Source organism: Zeus faber (genome assembly GCF_960531495.2).
Source record: "Zeus faber genome assembly, chromosome: 21".
NCBI lineage: Eukaryota > Metazoa > Chordata > Actinopteri > Zeiformes > Zeidae > Zeus > Zeus faber.
In genome coordinates, this window is record NC_137208.1 from 6747697 (window position 1) to 6772475 (window position 24779).

General features: G+C 45.1%; 1 protein-coding gene across 1 annotated transcript in view; it reads left to right on the forward strand.

Annotated features, from left to right (window-relative positions):
• slc2a13a (solute carrier family 2 member 13a) overlaps positions 1-24779 on the forward strand; it is a gene marked incomplete at both ends in the record, with an annotated part of 67168 nt that overhangs the window by 22772 nt on the left and 19617 nt on the right. The window contains one exon of the mRNA XM_080022696.1: positions 11921-12029. Coding sequence (XP_079878822.1) covers positions 11921-12029 — 109 coding nt within the window. The remainder of the gene's footprint in view (positions 1-11920; positions 12030-24779) is intronic.

The window sequence follows — 24779 nt, forward strand, 5'->3', positions numbered from 1 at the left end:
AATAAACAATTAAATAAATTAAAATGAACATGAAATGAAATAAATTATTAAATTAACATATGTACACATATATCACAAGTATCAGCCATTACCGGGAGCCGATCCCATCCTTCACCTTTGCTCAACAGAACAAACATATTTAATTTGCGCTCACTGAAGTGTAATGATTGACAAATTAGCAATTTTGTATCCCCGTTAGAGTCATCGAACAACAACAACAAGGGACAAAGAAAAAAAAACGGAAATCAAGTTTATTTTCTTTAACATCCTGTGCATCGTGGGTCTTTGATGTTCTTACCGGGATGGTGGCGGACCCTGCCACCCGCAGTGGATACGGCATGACGAGGAGCCCCTGCAACTCAAAACACGTTCAATCCCAGCTATATGGCTCTTTGTACGGGATTTTTGCATTGGGGATATTCGCTGATACCTACACCCTATTTTAACCTGGTAACAAACTGAAACCTCCAACCAGCGTCGGTATGGGTCTCAAGGTGACTGTGTTTGGGGGGGGGGGGGTCAGTCACCGCGTAGTGGGCCGTGAAAAGAAACACAAAACGGAGTGGGGGACGACAACAACAAGGGCGACTCCAAACCCAGACACAACTCCAGAGCGATCCCTCAGAGCGAGCGCTGCCCTCCGCTGCTCCCCTGCTGCTTCCTCACCAAGGTTATTAATAATTGAGTGAGCGGAGTTTGGCGCTGGGAGATCCATCACCGTCACATCCCCCCTCTGCAGCGCTGCCTCCTCCCCTGCCTCCTCCCCTGTGTCCTCCCCTGTGTCCTCCCCTGCCTCCTCCCCTGTGTCCTCCCCTGCCTCCTCCCATGCCTCCACCTCTGCCTCCTTCCCTGCCTCCTCCCCTGCCTCCTCCCCTGCCTCCACCTCTGCCTCCACCTCTGCCTCCTTCCCTGCCTCCTCCCCTGTGTCCTCCCCTGCCTCCACCTCTGCCTCCTCCCCTGCCTCCTCCCCTGCCTCCACCTCTGCCTCCTCCCCTGCCTCCTTCCCTGCCTCCTTCCCTGCCTCCTGGGTTGCGGCCCAGACCAGATGGAGAGCGTCACTGTTTAAACAACATGCAACAGGTGGTTTGGGGAACGATGGGGACGATGTGTGAATTTCTATCTATTTAATTGAGTGGTAATCCTCTGTTGGGTGGATTACAATACTCTGCTAATACTCTACCCCCACTATACCTCTACTCTACTCTATCTCTATCTCTACTAACCTCTACCCCTACCTACAGTATACTCTCCCTCTACTTTACCTCTATCACTACCCTATCTCTACTTATACTCTACCTCTGCTCTTCCTCTACCTAAAGTGTACTCCACCTGTTCTCTACCACTACCTCTAATTCACCTCTATTCTACCTCTACTCTACCCCTGCTCTACCTCTACTCTGTCTGTACTCTACCTCTACTCTGTCTGTACTCTACCTCCCACCAGCTCTACTGTACCTTGTCTATAGCTATCTTATACGTATACTTATCTTATACCTCTACTCTACTCTACTGTACCTTCCTCCGTCTATTACTATCTTCTACTCTAACTCTACCTCTAGCCTACCTCTACTCTACCTCCCTCCTGTTTACTGTACCTCTTCTATAGCTACTACTACTCTACCTCTACTCTACTCTCCCTCTACGCTCCCTCTACCTTTATCACTGCCTTTATCTCTAGTCTACTCTCCTCTGCCCTACTCTGCCTCTACTCTACTCTACCTCTACCTCTACTCAACCTCTACTCTACCTCTACTCTACCTCTACTCCACTCTAATCTACTCTTCTCTCTCTACTCTTACATGCACCCTTCTTATACCCTGCCTCTACATGGAATTCCCGGAATTCCATTTGAAACTGCAAAGTTGTTGTTTTTTTCCCCAACGTCCTGGTTCACCCTCGTCCTCGTTCTAAGACTCCAAGTCACTTTTTCCCTTTTTCCCTTTTTCAATCTTTTCACTTTTTGCACATGCTCGATCATTGCATTCCTTCCCGGGAAAGGCGGACCCCGCCACCAGTGACGGAGACACGCATGTACACACTGAAAATACACTGAAAATACACTGAAATGGCGGTTTCTCTCTGTGTCTGCCGCTCCTTGCAGGTTGGTTTTGGGCAGGGGGGTGTATTGACAGACGTACTGTTTTCTCATCACGTACTGTATTGAATCGTGTGAATAGTTTGCTGTGGAAGTAAACCCGGCACGCTCAAATAAAACATTTATTTTGTTGTTTGCTCTGAATCGATATCCAGTCCATTCACCAGCTTATACAGCCATTTTAAACGACCAATAGGATTCTGATGGATCCTGATGTGATTTGCATTTGCTGTTTTCTTTCCTTTTTATATGATTTCTCCTCGTTTCCAAAGGACAATGTCTTTTGACGGCAAAGCAATTTAAATGCCAGCCGCAGCTTGCCTCTGAATAATAGAAAGCGTAGTCAGAACTAAAATGAAAATCAAAGCCGCTTTGTCTCCGTCTCGCCAGGCTCCAGGTAGCGTCCCCTCCCCCCCCGTGTGAGCTTTGATTTCGGAATCACGCGACCGACGAGTGGCTTTCCAGCCCGGGGCAAAGTCTGTTTCTCCTACTTGTCCCTAGCTCTACCCAAAACTCACCTGGTCAAGGACACTCTTACCTTGGCCCCAGAGTTTGTCTTCTTGTGTTGAACCTCCATCCAGTCCTGTAATGCGAGTCAGTGAGTGACCAGCGTCTGGGCGGCTGGAGCCTCCCGGGAGGGCGTGGCCGTCAACAGGCTTGATCGATGTTCCTCAGAATCGGAATCACATTTTATCTGGCAAGCGCTTTTTTTTTTTTTTTTTTTTTTTTTTGTTTTTCCTTCGGGCTCCTCAGGGCGGTGCACTGACGCGTTACAGATTCATAATGAGAGAAAATGCAGCGATAAAAGGTCTGCGATCTCTTGGCAAAGCCGCTGACATAATCGACGGGGACGGTTAACGGCAGAGGGGTACGCTTCTCCACACAGTTCCATATTTATGTATTTAGTTATGGGCCTTTTCGGTTTCTTGATCGTTTTTTGTTTTTTTTACATGTTGTACAGATATAATACATTCTATACATTCTATACATGCACATTTGATTTAAATTTAATTTATCCATGTAAATTAATTTCACAAATTCATTCCTGCTTTTATTGACTTTTCTCCAACAGGCATTTTGTGTAATTCCTACAAATGGGAAGAATAATAGTCCGTAGACAGAGACATTGAGCTGAGATCTCTTGTTTTACAATCAGTGGGTGAGTTTGAAAGCTAATTTTCCCAAGAGAGATATATGAAAATTATATTTACTGTACTTCAACTCTGCCAGTTACCACGACAACCCTTACAGTCAAAAATAAATGAACGACAGCTGTGATATTGTAGATGTTTAAGTATCGTACAGGTTCTTTCTCTGGAGAGATGGATATGCATAGTATATTCATATATTTCGTGTCAAAATAATGGAATCTATTTTTGAGCGGAGCCCAACGGGTGGATGCAGGGGAGGGTGGAGGAGGTGGACCCTGAGGCGTGCAGGTCAGATTGTCACCATCATTATTCTTATATATTTTAATTATTGTTTTACTGTTGCCCTACTTTACATTTGTGTTTCATATATTCACCAAACACCAAGACATATTCCTCGTACGTGTAAACTTACTTGGCAATTAAGGCGCTTCTGATTCTGATTCTGATTCTGATTCTGATTCTGATTCTGGAGGGAGCGCAGCAGTGCAGGGAGGGCAGGAGGGGCTGGCTGCTTAAATGGGAGCCGGCCAAATAAGGGCGTGGAAGCGCGTGGCGCCGTCAAGTTGTCTGACAGAACCAGCTCCGCAGGCTACGCCTCATTAACATTAGTTTTAGGAATGTAATCCCTCCGTTTGGAAATTGGAGTTCTGAAACAGTTTATTAATAGTTGTAGCGCTACCACTATTGGTCGAAACCAACCTCGGCCGAGTCGCTGTGGCTGAATACTCCGGAGCAGCCACCTCCTACTGAACCGCTGTAAGTCCTCATGTGAGACGAGGGCCCGTCGGCAGTGCCATAAGAAGGTGTGATTGCAGGGAAAGCGCTATTTTCCGGGGTTAGTTCAACATAAGTGATAGAGCGACAGAAAGAAAAAAAGAGCTCAATTACACCATGGGAGCCAGCCACTGGTGCAGACTGATTGAATGGGAGGATGGACAGATAGACAGATAGATGGATGAAATACACTTGATGTGTAGATGTGAGGATGGAGAGATAGATGGACGGATGGATGAAGGGATGGAGGGAGGGAAGGATGGGTGGATGGATGAAGGAAGGGATGATGGATGGATGTAGGGAGGGATGGATGGATGGAGAGATGGATGGATGATGGATGGATGGTGGACTGGTGTAGACTGATTGGATGAAAGGATGGATGGGCAATGAGACCGATAGATGGATGAAATAGATGTGTAGATGGGTGGATGGATGGATGGATGGTGGAGTGGTACAGACTGATTGGATGGAAGGATGGATGGACAGATAAGACCGATAGATGGATGCAGCACTATGCTCCATTTATCCCCGTATTGATCAATTTTCATCTTCTGAAATGTTTGCTTTGATTGGTGCTTACCCCCCCCCCCCCACCCCACTACACACACACACACACACACACACACACACACACACACACACACAATTAAATGATGCTCTCTACTGACCCATCGTTTAAGGTGCATGGACATTCAGATCAATATTGCGATCGATAATCTGAGTTTTGTCAACACAACAGAAACGCACACACACACACACACACACACACACACACACACACACACACACACACACACACACACACACACACCACACACACACACACACACACACACACACACACTTTTTGACTCATCTTTTCTGTCTCTCCATCCATCCTTTTTTATATTTTTTCTTTCCTTAACTCTTCCTTCCTCCTTAGTCGCTCTGTTGTTTATTTAAATGAGTGTGAGTGAGTGACTATGGGTTTCAGGTTCGACCTGCGTGTGTTGGGAAAGGGTGTGTGTGTGTGTGTGTGTGTGTGTCAGTGTGTGTGTGTGTGTGTGTGTGTGTGTGTGTCGGTGCTGTGTGGAAATTCGGGGGGCGATTGAAACCGTTTGAATGGCGGTTCAGTGGGGAAGGTGGCGGGGCTTGGGGTGGTATAAGGATGAGAGTTTGGGGCAGTTGGGATGGGGGATTGGGGTTGCTGGTATCAGGTTTTGGGGCAGTTAATATGGGGGTTTAGCGCAGTTAGTGTCAGGGTTTGGGCCAGCTAGGACGGTTGCTTTGGGGGTTAGGGGCGGTTAGGAGGGATGGAACCCTTTGGGATGGGGGTTTGGGGTGGTTGGTATGGGTGTGGGGGCTTTGGCCGATTGGCATGGTGGTTGGGGGTGGTCGGATTGGGGGTTTGGGGCATGACGTTTGACGTACGCACTCCAGGCCACTAGGGGGCGATAATATGACATAAAACCCGGTGTCAAACACCACAGAAGAACATTAGCAGCACGCTGCATACTGAGCTACTTCATGGGCACGATCCCTAAAGTCGGGGAGACTTTTGAACTTTTAATGGAGACACGGAGGACAACGCGCCCGGGAAGCGGAGTTTTTTTTTTGAAAGAGCTCCGCCCTGGCAGGCGTTTTCCAGAAGCTCTGTTCTCAGTTCCTAAAACGTTGTTTTTGTGCGGACGGGGCCAACGCCATCCACACGGACGGGGCCTGAAAGTGGTCGGCTGTTGGCCTCTCTCTCTCTCTCTCTCTCTCACTCTCACTCTCACTCTCTCTCTCTCTCTCTCTCTCTCTCTCTCTCTCTCTCTCTCTCTCTCTCTCTCTCTCTCTCTCTCTCGCTCTCCCCCCTATTGCACCATCTCAGTAATCAACCAGGAAGCCGGCGGATCTGACAGAGAGGGAAAAAAACCTAAAAACCCCGTCTCCGCCGAAACCGACGTCTGAAAGCCGTCTCTCCGCTTTAATTGGCAACGGGAGACTTGGTGGGTGTTCTCCCGTCAGGCGAGGAGCCGCGGAAGGAGATAATTGAGGATCCTAGTTGCCGAATTTCAAAGAAGAGGGATGAAGGCGAGGGGCGAGGGGCGCCTTACTCGTTAAAAAAACAGAATCCGGGTCTTTTTTTCCTTTTCCCCCTCCGTAGACTGTATTTGAATTGCAGAGTTACGCCGGCGTTACATGGGATTGGATCATGGAACAAAAAGGAACTCGCCCCCGTACTCAGAGTTCATTTGGCGTCGTGGAAGAAGCGGGCGGGGAATTTTGGTTAAAAGCGCTGCCGCGCTCCCATGTGAGATGACGTGCCGTCCCCACCAAGGTTGTCCGTAATTACCGCGGCGGCGCTCGGATCAAACTTCGATTAGAGAACGCGATAAGTGGAACAGTCAAATGTCATTGGTGGCAAACAAAAGACTCACGCCCGAGAATCCGGGGATCGGTGGAGACCGCGCGAGTCAGTGTCGCGCCGTCGTCGCCGGTTTTCGGGTTCAGGGACGAGCTACGGAAAATAAGCCCTTTTGCCTGAGGAGGTGAGAGGGAGATTTCCCCGATTCTCAGATCATCGAAAACAACAGAAGGAGCCTCTCCTAAACCTCGCGACATTTGAGTTTGGGGGTCTGGGCTCTGCTGCTCATCACTCCTGGCGATGTAGGAGGATGGAGATATTGGAGTGACGGGGTTGAATCCCCCCCGTCGGATAGAAGAGTGGAGCCCAACAGGTGGATGCAGGGGAGGTGGAGGGAGCGCGGCAACGTCGGGAGGGCAGGAGGGACCGGCTGCTTAAATCAGTTGTCCGGCGGAACTAGCCTCCGCCTCGTTAATAAAGACGGAGAAGAAGCGTCTCGCAATCCATTACCAAACACGTAAACTGTTGCAACAGCTGCTGTTCCACTTCAGCCGATCCAAAGTAAATCATCCATCCCTCCATTTATACTAAATTCTGTTCCTTTCCAATACTTTTTATTTATGTAACTTTTGAAAGAAACTGAAATAGGAAGCCGGCACCAACGTGCAGCCTCACACTTCTTTGACAGAAATCGCATCGCGTGTGCACATACTGTGTTGCGCGCGTTCACCCATCTCTTTTTTTTGCCGCCGTACAGTGTGTTCAGTCCCCGCGAATAAAACAGACAAGAAGACTTCATCAGGCTGCAGGTTATTGCTTTTTTTTTTTTTTTTTTTTTCTCCTCTACCTCGGCGCTTCCTGTCTGATTAGGTTACTGGTGGGTTGTGTTTTACCAGAGGGTTGGAAATGAAGGGAAATGAAGCCAGGTCACACACAAGCTACAACCATGCGTGTGTGTGAGTGCTTGAGTGTGTTTGTATGTTTGTGTAGAGGAGGAGTATGACTGATACTGTCTGATTGTTTCAAGTGTGTGTGTGTGTGTGTGTGTGCGTGTCCACTGGGGTAAATTTAGCCCTCTCTGTTATGGTCCACCTCATGGGGGTCCTGATACAGCCGACAGCTAATCAAATCGCAGTGCACCGCCCTGGTCCCCGATGGGGCGGGCGGAGGGGGGGGGGGGGGGTGACCGGTTGACCAATCACACGCCGCCAGGTCATTACCATGGCGAGAGGCTCCACCCACTGAACGCAGATCACTTCCTCTTGGCCTTTAAAGAGCAGGCTGTACCTGTATAGCATATGTATGTATGTATATATATATATATATATATATATATATATATATATATATGACAGAAATTGAATATTATTCCATTTCTACCGCGCCCAGAAATGTAATATCTAGCTTTACAGGGACAAACTATTGCTGCTGTTGTTTGTTTTTTGTGTTTTTTGGGGGTTGTTAAACCAAAAGGATCATATTATAATGACTGAATGTCTGTCATTATAATTATTATTATTATTATTATTATTATTATTATTATTATTATTTATTATTTCTGCCTACCTGGCACCATAGACGGTCTTCAATTTATCATTTTATAATCTTAAAACATTTTTCAGTTAATTTAATTAAAAAATAACTTCTGTGCTGCATATTCTGCTCCAGGCAAATAATTAACTTCATTTTTTTTCATTGCTTGTGTGTGCGTGTGTGTCCGTTTTTGGGGAAAGCTTTTACTTTTATCTTTGCGTTTGTTGCAGGTTTGTGTGTGAGATGTTTGCTGTGTGTCTGCTGTGTGTGTTTCTTGGTTGTGTATGCGTGCACGCATGCATGTGTGTGCAGATGAAAACAAGTGTGTGTGTGTGTGTGTGTGTGTGTGTGTGTGTGTGTGTGTGTGTGTGTGTGTGTGTGTGTGTCTAAGTTCATATCTTTGGTGACCCTGTGTGTTTATCAAATCAGTTTGTACATGATTGCATTTGTTCAGCCGGTCTTCCATCCTGAACAGGTGTGTGTGTGTGTGTGTGTGTGTGTGTGTGTGTGTTTATATTTCCAACTGTATATATTCCATGGTTTTTTCACTCAGTTGAGCGGGAGGCAGTGAAGTTGGAGCTTCTTTCTGGGAGGGAGTGCTATAAATATGGTGGGGGTGAGGGACTGAGAAAGTGTCCCAGGTACTCACGGTGCTTTTTTTGTTTTGTTTCATCCATTAGGAAACGGTGGAATATGAATATATCTACATTAAAAAACACGCAGTTTTTATATGATTTGCGTGACGGAAAGATGGCTCCGGGGGGCAGCGGAGCAGCTGATCCGCCGCGGAGGGCGGGGGAGGCGCCGCGACGGAGCGGCGCAGCGGCGCAGAAACGGCCCTGAACTCTGACGCAGTTGGCTTTTCATTTGGGCGGGCGAGACGCGAGTTTGGGAAGGCGGCGCGTTGCCGCTCAAACGTCGCCACTGTCACAGCCAGGACGTGTACGGGCGGAGACGGGTGGAAACAAAAACGTCATTCCCGGTGGTTGGAGTTTGCCCACGCCTCTGTCTTTGTCCCCGCGCATAACACATCGTAACTAAACTGATGAGTTACTGGTTAGTTACGACTATTCCACTGGACATACTGTACTCGTACTGTACTCTTTTAAAGTCAACCTTTTAAAATGATACGCTGTGTTGTTACTATTTGAGTATTACGGTACATATTTATTTTTCTCTCTTTACCTGCTTCACAGTCAGTTAAATCTCAGGTCTTGTCTGCACTGGTCTCTGCTTTTGCTGTCTAGAGCTGTTAGAGTGTGTGTGTGTGTGTGTGTGTGTGTGTGTGTGTGTGTGTGTGTGTGTGTGTGTGTGTGTGTGTGTGTGTGTGTGTGTGTGTGTGTGTGTGTGTGCGTGGACGCACCTGTCACATTCAGGGTGTGGATTCGCTCCAGACCTCCGTGACCAGGTAGAGGAATTAACATTCAGAGAAAAGGAATGGATGGAGGGAGGGAGGGATGGATGGAGGGAGGGATGGATGGAGGGAGGGAGGGAGGGATGGGGATGGGGGGATGTGGATGGAGGGATGGAGGGATGGATAGAGGGATGTGGATGGGGGGATGTGGATGGAGGGATGTGGATAGAGGGATGGACAGAGGGATGGATGGAGGGATGTGGATGGAGGGATGTGGAGGAGCTCTCTTTCTTTCAGTATATTTGGTGTTTTAGCTGCGAGCTGCTGGGCAGAGCTGATTGAGGAAAACAAGAAAGGCTTTTGCTGCTAGAGCTGCTGTGTGTGTGTGTGTGTGTGTGTTCCTCTGGCTGCTCTCCGTGTCCCTCTCTCTCCCCCTTTCTCCACCTATCTGTCTCTCTCCCCCCTCCCTCTCTCTCTCTCTTAGTTCTATGTCTAGCCTCTCTCTCTTGCTCTCTCTCTCTCTCCCCCACTCGCTCTCTCCCTCTCTCTCTCTTGCTCTCTCCCTCTCTCCCCCACTCTCCCAATCTCTCCCTCTCTCTCCCCCACTCTCCCTCTTTCTCTTTCTCTCTCCCTTTCTCTCTTAGCTCTGTCCGGCCTCTCTCTCTCTTTCTCTCTCTCTCTCTCACTCCCCCACTCTCCCTCTCTCTTTGTCTCTCGCCTCCCTCCCCACTCTCCCCCTCACTTTCTCTCTCTCTCTCTCCCTCTCTCTCTCAGCTCTATGTCCGGCCTCTCGCTCTCTCCCTCCCTCTCTCTCTCTCTCTCTCTCTCTCCCTCTCTCTCTCCCCCTCCCAATCTCTCCCTCTCCCTCTCGCCCCCTCTCCCAATCTCTCCCTCTCTCTCTCTGCGGGCCGGAGTGGAGGCCCAGCCCGGTGTTCCAAAACCGGGAGAGAGGAAATGACACCAGGGAACCCCCCCCCCCCCCCCCCGACACGGTGCCAGGAGGCGTCGGAGCAGTGGTGGAGGAGGGTCAAGGACCGAGCGGCGCCCCCCTGTGGCTGGAGGACGGTCAGGGTCTTGTTTTGGGAGCTTAAAGTGGTGATCCGTCACGTTGCCTGCGTCGGAAGACGCTCAGCCTCCTTTCCCCACACCCCGCCCTCCTCTGGCCGCTTGATCCCTTGGCGTCTGATTTGGCGCTGCTTTGCTTTTCTGTTCTGTTTTTTTCCTCCCCGAGGCGCCTGTCGCTGTTATTCGCGGCGTTTCACCCGCGTCGGCAAACCGCCACGGGCGTCTCTGCGCTCCCTCCGTGAGAGGCGGCGGACCCCGCCACACGACGCACGGCAGTGGGGGCAGCATATAGAGGGGCGCACGCCTCGCGCCAAATACATTGAACGGCTAAAAAAAAAAATAGGATCGAATGTGTTTTTTTTTTTTCTCTTTAGCGAGATAAGTCTTCTGGATCACGACTCTGAGCGCGGCAGAGTCGTCCCGCGCGGGCGTCTGTGCTTCTGGAGGACAGGGGAAGGAGAGTTTTGTGGCGGCCGGAGCGTTTGCCCACATGCGGAGCGCTGCTCCCGCGAGCGCCACGGCGGCGTGACTTGTACTAGAAGCGGCTGAAACACCTTTCGATTGATTGTCTGTCAACCCATGTGTCTGTGCCCATTTCTAGACAGAATACATACTATAAATAACTATATGTACTATACTTTACTAGAGATACTGCAGATACTAGTGCTATAAATAACTGTATGTACTATACTTTACTAGAGATACTGCAGATACTAGTACTATAAATAACTATATGTACTATACTTTACTATAGATACTGCAGATACTAGCGCTATAAATAACTATATGTACTATACTTTACTATAGATACTGCAGATACTAGTACTATAAATAACTATATGTACTATACTTTACTATTGATACTGCAGATACTAGTACTATAAATAACGGTATGTACTATACTATACTATTGATACTTCAGATACTAGTACTATAAATAACTATATGTACTATACTATACTATTGATACTCCATATACTAATACTATAAATAACTATAAGTACTATACTATACTGTAGATGCTGCAGATACTAGTACCATAAATAACTATATGTACTATACTATACTATAGATACTGCAGATACTAGTACTATAAATACATGTACATACTAAACTATAGATACTGCAGATACTAGTACTATAAATAACTATATGTACTATACTATACTATAGATACTGCAGATACTAGTACTATAAATACATGTACATACTAAACTATAGATACTGCAGATACTAGTACTATAAATAACTATATGTACTATACTATACTATAGATACTGCAGATACTAATACTTTAAAATAGCTCTTTCAAAAACACACAGATCACTCTTACAACCCAAGGCTCTCAGTCAAACACATTTACATATTTGATGCTGAAGAAAACGTTTTGATCGTCGAAATTGGTCAAATCCCTGGAGGCTGCTGATAACTCATCTCATTAAGACCCAATTATAATGAATAATAAAGTAGATTTAATTGATATTATCATTTTACACTAATTTGTTTTTAATTCTCGATTGCATTGATTTTAGAATGAAGCTCCTCTCCTGTTGCCTGTAGGCGTTAATAATGAATATCCGTGTGTGTGTGTGTGTGTGTGTGTGTGTGTGATTGTCCAGGTGGTCCGGTGGTGTGGAGGATGCTGACCTTCCCCCCTGCTCGCCGGGCTCTGCTGGTGGGCTGTGGCCTCCAGATGTTCCAGCAGCTCTCTGGGATCAACGCCGTCATGTGAGTACCGCAGCGTCATGGGGTCAAAGGTCAGAGGGTCAGGGGTCACTGAGCACTGGGAGGTGACCTGTGCCGGCGTGTCATATTTGCACAAGAGTCGCTGTCGAAGTCACATCACTCAAGGTTGCGGAACGTTTTGGAATCCCAGCAGGGTTCAAAGATGGAGGACAACATCTTCGGGGCAGAGGTTGGGGTCGGAGGTCAGCCTGGGCAAACTCGATGGACCAATCCACCCAGGAGTCGACCAATTAGCGTTGACCTCTTGAACGGGCGTTGGTCCTTCGGAGTCCGAAAAATACAACACAACACAATACAATGCAAACTACACTGAGGAAAAAGGATGTCGTCGGCCATCTTTCAAAAAAAATCGTAGGTTTTTCTCACCGAAATGAAGTAAAATGTCAGTTGAAAACCTCGGTGAACGATGAACATGGGAACGGTGCAGGTCCGCCGGTGTCTGTCTGGCCACAAACTCAATGAGGCGCTGGGTCTTCAAAGGTCAAAATTGCTTCGGTTTGTGACACCTGCATTTTCCTGGCGTTTCATCAGCTGATTTAAGTGGAATGTGTTGACTGAGATGAACACTTTTATTTACTGCGCTCCCTGGGCGGCCGTTCAGGTGTTGAATTGAAATAACCATAATAAACTTTATTTGGAGCACAACCCATACAGGAGGTGCTTTACACAAAGTGCTTTACAGAAAGTGAAAAAAAAAATAAAAATAAAAAAAATAATTAAAATAAAAACGTAGAAATAAATCAGGTTATAATAACAGTACAAAGTGCATGAGATCAAACATTAAAAGATAATACAAATAACACAAATAATAAATCACAAAAACACGTGCGACAAGCACAGTGTTAAAATAATAATCATAATAATAATAACGTGTATTAATAAAAAATATTAGTCAACCTTCCCTCCTTTTTTCTCTCGGCAGCTAATTAAAAGCCAAGTTAAAACAGCGAGTTTTGAGCTGGCACTGACAGGAATCCACTGAGCTCGCTCGTCTGCTGGGAGCGAGTTCCATCATTTTGGAATTGGTAAAATATCGCCCGCCGAAATAAGTTTGGCAACCTCGGCGTGTGTGTGAAGTGGTAGAACTCAAACCCGGTCGCGGCGTGTGTTCTCTCTATCTTTCTATCATTTCATCCCCCTCTCGTGCTCCGCGGTGCTCTTATCGCCTCGTCTCCATCCGAGCCTTGGACCGCGCCTTCCCTCTGAGAGGAACTATATTCCAGGCTTTGTAAACAATCTCTGGATGTGTGCTGTTGCCTAGCAACCATCAGAGATGAGAGCAATAGGATGAGTGTGTGGGCGTGTGTGTGTGTGTGTGTGTGTGTGTTTTAGTCTGTGTGGGCGTTGATGTCTGAATTAGTGTGAGGAATTTGCCAGTAAGGAGTTGTGTGTATGTGTGCACACATATGTACATGCACATGCTTCTGCACACAAGTGTGCGTGCATGTGTGCGCGTGTATTTGTGTGTGTGTGTGTGTGCGCACGCGCATGTACGTGCACATGCATGTGCACACAAGTGTGTGTGCGCACGTGCATTCGTTCGCACTCTGGGGCTGTCTAAGAGGTATAGTGGTGGATCCGTTATAGCATCAAAGATCCATGCTCGTCATTCTTACCGTCATCATTTTTGTTTAGTTTTGCCCAAATATGATCTTTCGCATTGAACATTGATTCATCTGTTGCATCGATCCACTCATTTATTAATGTATTTATTTTTTTTAATTAATATTGTTTGATTATTTTGTTGAATTAATTATTCAAATTGGTTTCAGTTTTTGTTATAAATGATGAATTTACAGTTTGTCCGCCAGTTATTTGTGACTTTTTTTATTACAATTTTTTTTTTTGCCTTTTTTTTTTTGCCAACACTGGAGGACGAACTCACAAAGCAATTGCGCAGCTTTTTCAGCCGCTAATAACAGAAAGAGCGAGCGTCTCACTCACAAAGCACCCTCAAACGGTGAAACGCACCGCTAACTGAGCTGCCACGCAAATAGCGTCTGGGTGCTCCGGTGCTATTTGCACGTATTTAAATGAGGTTTTATGCATGCATTTGGTGCATAATTGGCCCCTTTCTATGCAAATGAGCCTCGTTGCAAATAGCGCCAATTCAAAGACACCGGTGCTAATAGCCACACGGAGTTAGAGCGACGTTATTACCGTCTGTAGAGAGCTGGTGGTAACTGAAGAGTATTTATGAGGGGCGTCAGGCCCAGAGTTTCCAGTGATCTGTAAATAGTATTTTTGACATTATTCTTATAATTCTTATCACTGTCACGGCATCAGAAGGTAGTGGAAGGGGCAGCAGTCCCTGGTTTTCAAAACGCACTCCAAAAGCAACTTGTTGAAACTTGATTATTGTTCGATTTATTGTAGAAATAATGGGTTACAAACGTTGACAAAAACGGTTCCGTAATTCCAATTAAACTAAAAAGATATCGAAAAACCTACTAAAAGATGTAGGGAATAGCGATGAAGAGGCCAAAACTGGCATTGAACCACAGATGGCATTGAACCCGTAGAACCATGGACAGCTCCGCAGGCCGCGGCCTTTCGGTGCAGTGGCACTTGGTAGAGTAAAATATATAATATTAACTGTCATCATTTCTACATTGTAATGTTACGATTCGGTGAGAACTAGAATTTCTTAAGTAAAAAAAATAATCCATACAAATTAAATTCAAACTGTGTGGGAAGAGTAATTTTTATTAGATACTTACTCACACTATTTAAATGTTTTGTAATCACTGCACATAAACCTAAAAGTTCTATGTAAAACCCGGGGTCCGCCGACCCCCCCACTTATCCCTGCCCGACCGGACAAGGATTTCCTTACAATTTTATATTTCAACACTTCAAATGAAATTAACTTGCGTCCGACAATTATGGTATGCACTGTAAAGAGCATTAAATCTTATGACTAGAAAAGTGCCGTATAAATACATCCCATTTACCACTTATTTAAAAGTGATAATTCGTAAAACAGGCAAGTGTAGAGCAGCGGCGTAAATACCTTACGTACTCTCCAATGAGATCTTTGACAGAGTTAGTCTGCAAGGGGAGTTCACCTTCTCAACCCGCAATGACGCTCTTTATTAATTATGAATTCATCAAGAACTGCTGCAATAACTCTGTCCTGTGGACGACCTGTGGGATGACAAGAGCACAGTTTTTGTGATACGGAGCCGCCACCAACACCCCCCTCTGTGGAGAACTGTAGTACCATGTTTTGGCCTTTAAACAACTATTTACCATTACTTCTCCAAGAGGGGGAGATTTGTGATTTTTTTTCCGTATCTCTGTTTGAGAGCGAGAGAGGAAGAGAGAGAGAGAGGGAGCGAGAGAGAGAGAGAGTGTGGCTCTAAAATAATAATAACAACTATAGCTGCAGGCAGCAATACGCAAGGGCCGGGTAAGTCGTGTTGGTTACGAATTGCAGTTTTCAGAGTTCCCATGAAACACAACATCACCTCCTACCGACATAATTGACAAATTTCCGCCACATGGAGCGCAGGGTGGACGTCCTGCCCACTGCTTCCTTATGGTCCGAGACTTTCAGCGTCTCTTTGGCATCTGGAACACGAAAAAACGCACAAACAATACAATTGATTGGTCGCACAACTGAAAACACAATTATTTCTCAAACCTTACGAAAACGAATATATCTGAAAAAACACGAATTTCGGTTGTACGAGCTCCACTGAATGCAGCATTACTTCCGTGTTCCATGAACGCACCATCACTTTCTGCTTTTGGAGCCCTTTCCCGCTCTGCGTCCAGGTCTTAAAAAGAGTCCACTGGTTAATGGATCGTGGATTGCAATTGAAGACGAAAAATTGAAATAAAAAAAACATTTATTTATGTTATGTTGTATATGTTTATGTCGCGATGACGATTAAAATTCGATCAATTGTGCAGCTCTACTCACTACCTACCTACTCACGCACACCCGAAGCCACAACCTGGTCATTTGTGAGCCACCGCAGCAGAACCTCAATTGTCGTGCATTTCTAAAATCGCCAAGGAGCCGCTAATAAGTTAAAAAAAACCTTTCTAGGAAGAAAATTAGATTTTTTCCAGATTCGTGTTCCTTTGTGTTTTTTTTTCACGTATTTTCAAAACCGAGTTTGATTTATAAATAGTAGATAAATGTTAAACCGTGGAGTTAAATATTCCCTTTAGATGATATGGGGAAACACGGTTCACTTACCGAGATGCTGAACAACGCCGATCGATGGTTTCCTTTAAAGCGACCGTCCAGGTGAAGATCATTCCTCCTTATTCCATGTGCTGTGAAGTCACAAGTTTCGATAGAGTTTTCAACCTTTAAGTATAACTACTTTTACACACACACACACACACAGACATTATTGTGTAGGTGGCACAAGTGACACCTTGTTTTGAAGATCTGATTCTCCCTTTTCAAATTACGTGAAAAAAAAATAAGAAAAATTGAAACGGCACTAAAAGTACCTAAAATCTGCGGAGGGTCACATATATAATAAAGTGGATGATGATGTCACAAAGCGCCTGCTCCGCAAACGAATCACGAACGCCGACGTTCTCGAACTGCCTGTAAATTTGCAACAGTTTTTCATTAATTCCCGCTCAAGATATAGATCGATATGGATCAAATTTGAACCACGAGATGTCTGACCTCAACCATGTCCTTGGGTTCAGTGCTTGTCGTGCACCAAACACTTTTAGCCTGGAAAATGCCAAGGAGAAAAATCGGACCAATAACCAATATAAGCTGGCTTATATTGGTTATTGGTCTGATTTTTCTGCTGGGTATTTTTATGCGGGACCCCAAATAATAGTATTAATTATTATTATTATTATTATTATTATTATTATTATTATTATTATTATTAATTAAAATCTTCTTCTTCTTCTCTTATTATTATTATAGTTATAAAGCATTTTATTTCTAAAGCACTTTTCTCAGAACTCAAAGCACTGTATAATCAAGTAAAAACATATCAAATCTAAAACAATGAAAATTTATACCAGCAACAAAGTTAAAGTAAAAGCAGCTCAGACCGCCATGAGCTCCAAGTCTAAGGAGATCAGGTAGAAATAAAAGAATAAATCCAAAACATAAAAGTCATAAAAGCTAAAAAAAAAAAAGAAAAAAAAGAACGAACAAAATAAACCGTTGACTCTAAAGTCGACCTGCTGCTCTGTCCATCCATACGCCGCAGTCATTGAGACAGACAGGCAGGCAGACGGGCAGGCAGACAGACAGACAGACAGACAGGTGGCCGGCCTGTCTGTCACGGGTCCGTCCGTTGGGCTTGGTCACCGGGCCTGCCGTGACTTCAGGGCCTCCCCACACCCTCCTTCTGGCGGCGCCGCGTCTCTTTTTTAATTGGCTGGCTCAGGTGCACAGAGCAGGCCGGGCGGAGACGGGGGGTCCGACGGTGGAGACGGATGTGACAGCGAGATGGACGGAGGTGTGGATAACGACGGGTGTCTGTCGCCGCAGGGATCCCGTCGCTCCTTGTCCCTGATCAGTCGATCTGTTTTTGTTTTCCTTTTTTCAAGTCACGGTGGCACTCGGGGAGGAATCAAACCCGGTATGAAGTCTGAATACCGCAGTTTGCAGAGGCCTTCGACTTGAACGGCGATTAAATCTGACAATCAAGACTTTTAAACTTTTTTTTTTTTGTTTTATTAATATTATGATTATTATATATTTTTTAATGTATATATTTATTTATATTTTACAATCAAGACATTTAAATGTTTTATCATTTTTATTAATTATTATATTTTTTAAATGTAATTATTTTTTTATTTTTATTTTTCAATCAAGACATTTAAATGTTTTATTATTATTATTATTATTTTTTTATTTTTATTTTTCAATCAAGACATTTAAATGTTTTATTATTATTATTATTATTATTATTATTATTATTATTATTATTATATTTTTTAAATGTAATTATTTACTTATTTATTTTTATTTTACAATCAAGACTTTTACCCGTTGCCTCCGGAAGCTAATAAAAGTGAATCTTAACCTGAGGTGGTAGATTGAACATAATATTTAGAGTTGAGTTGGAATCACACTTGGTGGTGTGTTGCCGCAGGTTTGACCTGGTGCCGGGCAGCGTGGACGCTCATCGTTAGGGTTAGGGCTTTGAGAATGGACAAAAATGTGCAAAAACTGCGACTTTTTTAGAAATTCTTGTCAAAATGAATCTGAACCATAAGCGAAGATGAAAAAGTCAAATTTGTGTTTGTGTTTTTATTTCCGTCCCGTGAAATCAAATGTAAAAGAAAAAAAAATTGACAAAAAGCGCACAGAACTGCAGTCATGGTTTTCCGTTTGCCTTGTTTTTGAGGCTTAAAAATCGAATAGAATTTAGTCCGATTCAATGAACCTTTTTCCTTTTTCACTTTTCCACTTTTTACCTGGCCTTGGCCGTGGACCGTAGAAGACAAATGGACGTAGCGTCTGCGACGTCGCCGATTCCTGAAAAGACGATTTGAAGCCTCGTGTTTGGGCTTACGCCCGTCCGCCCTCCCGGCGAGAGGAACAGAGCCGGAAGCTCCTAAAATGAGCGGGGCCGCCAGGCGGTCAGAGGGAGGGACACGTCGAGCGCGAGCAAGAGTCCTGTCAATCAAGGCAACCACGCCCCTCAAAATGAGACTCGACACCCTGTTGATGGAGCAGTCGTTTTGAAAATCACAGCCCACACACCCACTCAGGAGACGTTACGTTAAGGTAACGAGACCCTGAAATCTTATGCACAAAAATGTATCAACGTTGTATTTTCTGGGGGGGAAGCGCCCTCTTTTTCCATTGACTTCCATTCAGTCTGAGGTTTCCATGCCGCCGCCGCCGCCTAGTGGCCATCAGCCGAACCGCAGTTGTTTCAAGCGCCTTGGCATCGACTTCAACACACAGCCGTGGTGGCCGCGCCTCGGGCTCGGCCCGGTCCCCTCCTCGGGTGGGTGGCGCCGGCCACGACGCCGGCGTTAAACGTCGTCGTGGCCGTTAACGTAACTGTTAAGGTAACCTCTGGGGCCCTTTTCTCTAAAAATTGGGTTATAGCTTTTCGGCACTTTTTTGGGGAAAAGGGGGGGCGTTTGTCAGCGTGTAATATGTATGTTTTATTTAACGCTCATTGTTATTTTCACACATACCGCCATCACAAGGTCATCAAAGACAATATCAAAACAATATCAATATCAACACACTACACGCTTGGCTTCATCAACCAATCATGAAGACACACACACGCACGCACGCACACACACACACACACACACATATACACACACACACACACTCTTTTACTGGTATCAAAGTGAGGTCTGACTAAATACACCAGGTGAGTGAGAATCCATGTTGCTGGTGCTTTTCTAAAGCAAAATATAGTCAATTTGGAGGCTGGTCCTTACAAGTACACACACACACACACACACACACACACACACAGATAAAGCTCACACAAACACACCTACAAAATACAGTAGCAATGACTCACTTCAACGGCGTAACAAGGCGGTGATCGCGGCTCTTTCCCGCGTAAGAAGCTGTGTTGTTTTTTGTTTTTTTCCCGCCCGTGTGAAATCTCTTATCTCCGGGTGATATTTTTATATCAACAGGCAACACGATCCCCTCACGCAAAGACACAAACAAACACAGCATTTCGGAGCCTGCCAGGGGAGCGTGTGTAATGAGGGATGTATTATTACATTGGTGGATAATTCCATCGAGGCTACCCAGCACAGGCTCTCTATCTGTCTGTCTGTCTGTCTCTCTGTTTGTCTGTCTGTCTACTGATGACGCCCTCCTAGTGTGTTCATGTCCCTGACTGACCAACCTCCTGTCCCCCTGCTCCCTCCCCGTCTGTCTGTCTGCTTGGTTGCTTGTCTGCCTCTCAATTTCACTTGATGGATGAATGAATGAAAGGCTTGGCGACTGTCTGTCTGTGTGTGTGTGTGTGTGTGTGTGTGTGTGTGTGTGTGTGTGTCTGTGTGTGTCTGTGTGTGTGTGTGTGTGTGTGTGTGTGTGTGTGTGTGTGTGTGTGTGTGTGCGCAGGTGTGCGCATGGATGGATTAATACTTGAATGGCACACAGTCTCTGTGTGTCTGTCTACAGGTAATGCTGTCAGATGAAAACAATGTTATGTTCGTGGTCAGTGAAGGACCCACCCTCTCCCTCTCTCTCTCTCTCTCTCTCTCTCTCTCTCTCTCTCTCGCTTCCCCTTCTGATCTCTCGCTCCTTTCATCTCATTTCATTCTTCTTCCTCTCCGTCGTTGAGGAGGAAGGAACATAGTGCTACGGAAATAAGTCACGTTAGCCGGGTTGCCAGTTCGGATATTATCCCCCCCTATTAGCTGCATGGATCATTTTGATTCGATTAGCCACATAATCTAGCATGCAAAGGTCACTGCGGACTATCAGGGCGTGTGTGTGTGTGTGTGTGTGTGTGTGTGTGTGCGATAGATTGTGGATGTATATTTGTCCGTATTTGTGTGGTTGAGCGAGCTACTTTGTGTGTGTGTGAAAGAGAGAGAGGGAGAACAGTGGGATGGACAATGGATAGATGGATGAAGCCACAGGAGAGGGGGGGGGGGAGAGAGAGAGAAAGAGAGATGCTGACAGAAAGAAAATTAACAGCGACGGCGAAGAGGGTGTTTATGTCGGGCACAAACCAAACAACACAGAGGGAGAGGGAGAGAGAGAGAGAGAGAGAGAGAGAGAGAGAGGGAGGTGGGTCTTCCACTGACTGAGAGAGAAATAGATTCAATTAAATTGTGAGAAGATAAAAGAAAGACAATATAATAGGAGAGCGATACTCCAAGCAATGGAGTAGAGGATGGTGAGGATGTCAGATGGATAGATAGATAGATGGATGGATGAATCGATGATAGATAGTTAGATGGATGGATAGATGGATGGATGGATGGATCTATAGATGGATAGATAGTGTATATAGATCGATGGATAGATGGATAAATAGATGGATGAATCGATGTTAAATAGATGGATGGATGGATGGATATATAGATGAATAGATAGATGAAAAAATGGATGGATGGATAGATAGATAGATAGATAGATAGATAGATAGATAGATAGATAGATAGATAGATAGATGAAAAAAAGATGGATGGATGGATGGATAGATAGATAGATAGATAGATAGATAGATAGATAGATAGATAGATAGATAGATAGATAGATAGATAGATAGATAGATAGATAGATAGATGAAAAAAATAGATGGATGGATGGGTAGATATATGGATAGACAGATGGATGAAAGATAGATAAATGGCAAAAATATATATTTTTTTGCATTAAAAGAAATTGTGAAAAGTGAAATATCACATTTCCACAAATATTCCGAATGAGTGGGCTGTACAGAGAGGCAGACAGGCAGACAGACAGGCAGATTTGATGAATAGTTGAATAAAAAACCCCCCTTGCTGTACATGGTGTCAGCTCCTTGCAGCTTGTGCTGTTGCTATGAAACCACTGACAACACGCTTGAAGGGTGACAACCGCCTTTTCTTTTTTCCTCTGAATATTTTTAACTTTCCATGACATGATGGGAAGTGGCGGCTTCCTGCCACAGCGTCGGATCGTCCTCGCCTCATGATTTGCTTTCGTGACGAGTGAAGTTTTATTCACAAAGACGATACAGTGTTGTGTTTGGGCAGCACAGGGTCAAAAATCAATAACTAAATTTGTTCCATTATTGTGAAAAGAAAAAACATAGCGTCGCGCCGATGGTGTTTTGTGCGGAAAAGTATAAAATATGATGGTCAGGTAATGTGGGGGCGGCTGAGGAGAGGGGAGGAGGAGAGGGAGGAGAGTGGGAGGTGAGGGGAGGAAAGAGAGGGGGAGGTGAGGGGAGAAGACGGGGTTAGGAGAAGAGGGGAGGAGAGGGGAGGAGAGAGGGGTAGGAGAGGGGGAGAAGTGGAGAAGGGTTGCCAGCTCCACTCAATATCAGCCTCAGATCAGAACAATGCTTCAAAAGAGTAAAAAAAAAAACCAAAACCTGTTTTTGTTTTCCTTTGTTTTGCGTATGTACAGTATAATACAATATAACAACAATCAGAGCAGAATAAAAGGTAAAGCCAACCCCCATAAAGACCACCATCGAGACCACCATAAAGACAACCATAAAGACCACCATAACGGCCACCATAAAGACCACCGTAACGACCACCAGAAAGACTGCCGTAGAGACCACCATAACACCCACCATAAAGACCACTATAAATACCACCATAAAGACCAATATAAAGACCACCATAAATACTCCCGTAAAGACCACCATAAAGACCACCATGAAGACAACCATAAAGACCACCATAACGGCCACCATAAAGACCACCATGAAGACCACCATAAAGACAACCATAACGGCCACCATAACGGCCATCATAAAGACCACCATAACGACCACCAAAAAGACCACCATAAAGACCACCATAACGGCCAGCATAAAGACCACCATAACGGCCATCATAAAGACCACCATAACGACCACCAAAAAGACCACCATAAAGACCACCATAACGGCCAGCATAAAGACCACCATAACAGCCACCATAAAGATCACCATAAAGACCACCATAAAGACTTCCATAGAGATCACCATAAAGACCACTATAAATACCACCATGAACACCAATATAAAGACCACAATAAGTACCCCCATAAAGACCACCAAAAGACCACCATAAAGACTGCCATAGAGACCACCATAACACCCACCATAAAGACCACTATAAAGACCACCATAAAGACCACTATAAAGACCACCATAAAGACTACTGTAGAGACTACCATAACGCCCACCATAAAGACCACCATAAAGACCACCATAAAAAGCAGCTTTTCCAATCATGACTCCCGTGCGGCAAACCCCCCCCACCCCCGGGGAGGCACGCCGCCTCTCGCAGCCCCCGTCGGGAGTCTTCATGTAGAGATAAGAGGAGAGGGGCGGTTCTCGCCCTCCATCGCGGTGCCGGTGCCCAGGAAATCCGGAGTGCGCCGGCCACAATGCATCGTAAAAAAAAAAAAACCCTGAATCGATCAGGAAACGCGGCGAGGGCCGAGACATCATCAGCCCAAAGGCACGGGAAGTGCCATTAAAAGTACCTCCGGCGAACAAAGGAAAAAAGCGGATTAAGAGTGGGTTCGAGGTGACTCATGGGTGAATCATACGTGGTTCGCTCTGTCGCGCTAGAAACGCAATAGTTGAAAATAAAACATTCGTGGATGGAGCCCTGTGAGACGGTATCTTCTTTGTTATTTGGGGGTCCTGCTGCTCCGTGGGGTCATTATGTAAGCCAGGACTGCGTAGCTGTACAGAACGTGGCGCTCGGGGATGTTTTTATATTTCTTCAAAATAACCTGTACCTGCAGGTTGAATCACCGGTCGAAGCACCGTGTTGACGCCTCTGATTCGTCTTCGTCGCGTTTGCCTTCATGTAGCTTTTGATCCCCCTTTTTCGCACACAATACGACGGGACACGGATGGCGCTGGCTTTGCGGAAGGAAGAGGCATGACTGTCGGAGTTCGGACGAGGAGGTCAACACCAATCACACGAACCGAGACAGCGACAGGCTGGACGCTAACTGTTAGCTCAGTGCAAGGCAGCAGATGGGTTCAACTAGCCTAGCCCCTGTGAAATTAGGGAAATGTGCCCTCTTGCATCTTAAAAGATAAGTTGGGGAGTCTGTTTATTCGCCCAGGTGCACTTTCATACACAGGTATACAATGTACAGTATATATATACTGTATATGATACAACGGTATGATATGATAGAATACATTATGGTATGACACAATATTATATGATATGATACAACCTGGTATGGTATGATATGATACAATATGTTATGGTATGGTATGATATGATGTGTTATGATGTGATATGATATGAAACATATGATATGATATGAAACATCATATGATACAATATATGATATGATACAATATGGTATGGTATATGATATGTTATGATGTGATATGATATGAAACATAAGACATGATATGGTGCGGTATGATATGATATGTTACATTGGGATATGTTACAATAAGATATGGTGTGGTATGATATGGTATTATACATTATGATATGATACAATATGATATATATCATACAGTATGTTATGATATTGTATGGTATTATATGATATGATACCGTGGTTATGATATGACACAATATGATGTGCTAGGGAATGGTATGATATGATATGATACAATATGGTGTGATATGATAATATATGATATGCTGCGCTTGCCGTACGGCGTCCTGGTGCGGTGCTAGTGGGTGTTTGTGATTGACACAGGCCAGTTGGCCTTCACAGATGGATCCACAGACAAATGTCATGTTGGAAATGTCACAAAACACCAATAATTACACAGTCGCTCTGCTGGCGAGCCTGCGGGGAGCTGAGCAGCCCAGTGTTGTCTGTGCACATGGCCTTGGATATGCCCAAATAACTAGTGTGTGTGTGTGTGTGTGTGTGTGTGTGTGTGTGTGTGTGTGTGTGTGTGTGTGTGTGTGTGTGTGTGTGTGTGTTGTGTGCAGTAGCTTCATAAGCCCACCATGCCCTATTGTCTCCACTGGAGTCACATCTGGGTAATGGTAGTAATTAGCAAATGCTAATTTTGCTGCTAATCAAACACACACACAAACACACACACACACACACACACAAAGTGTTGCATTTGCTTAAAATCCATT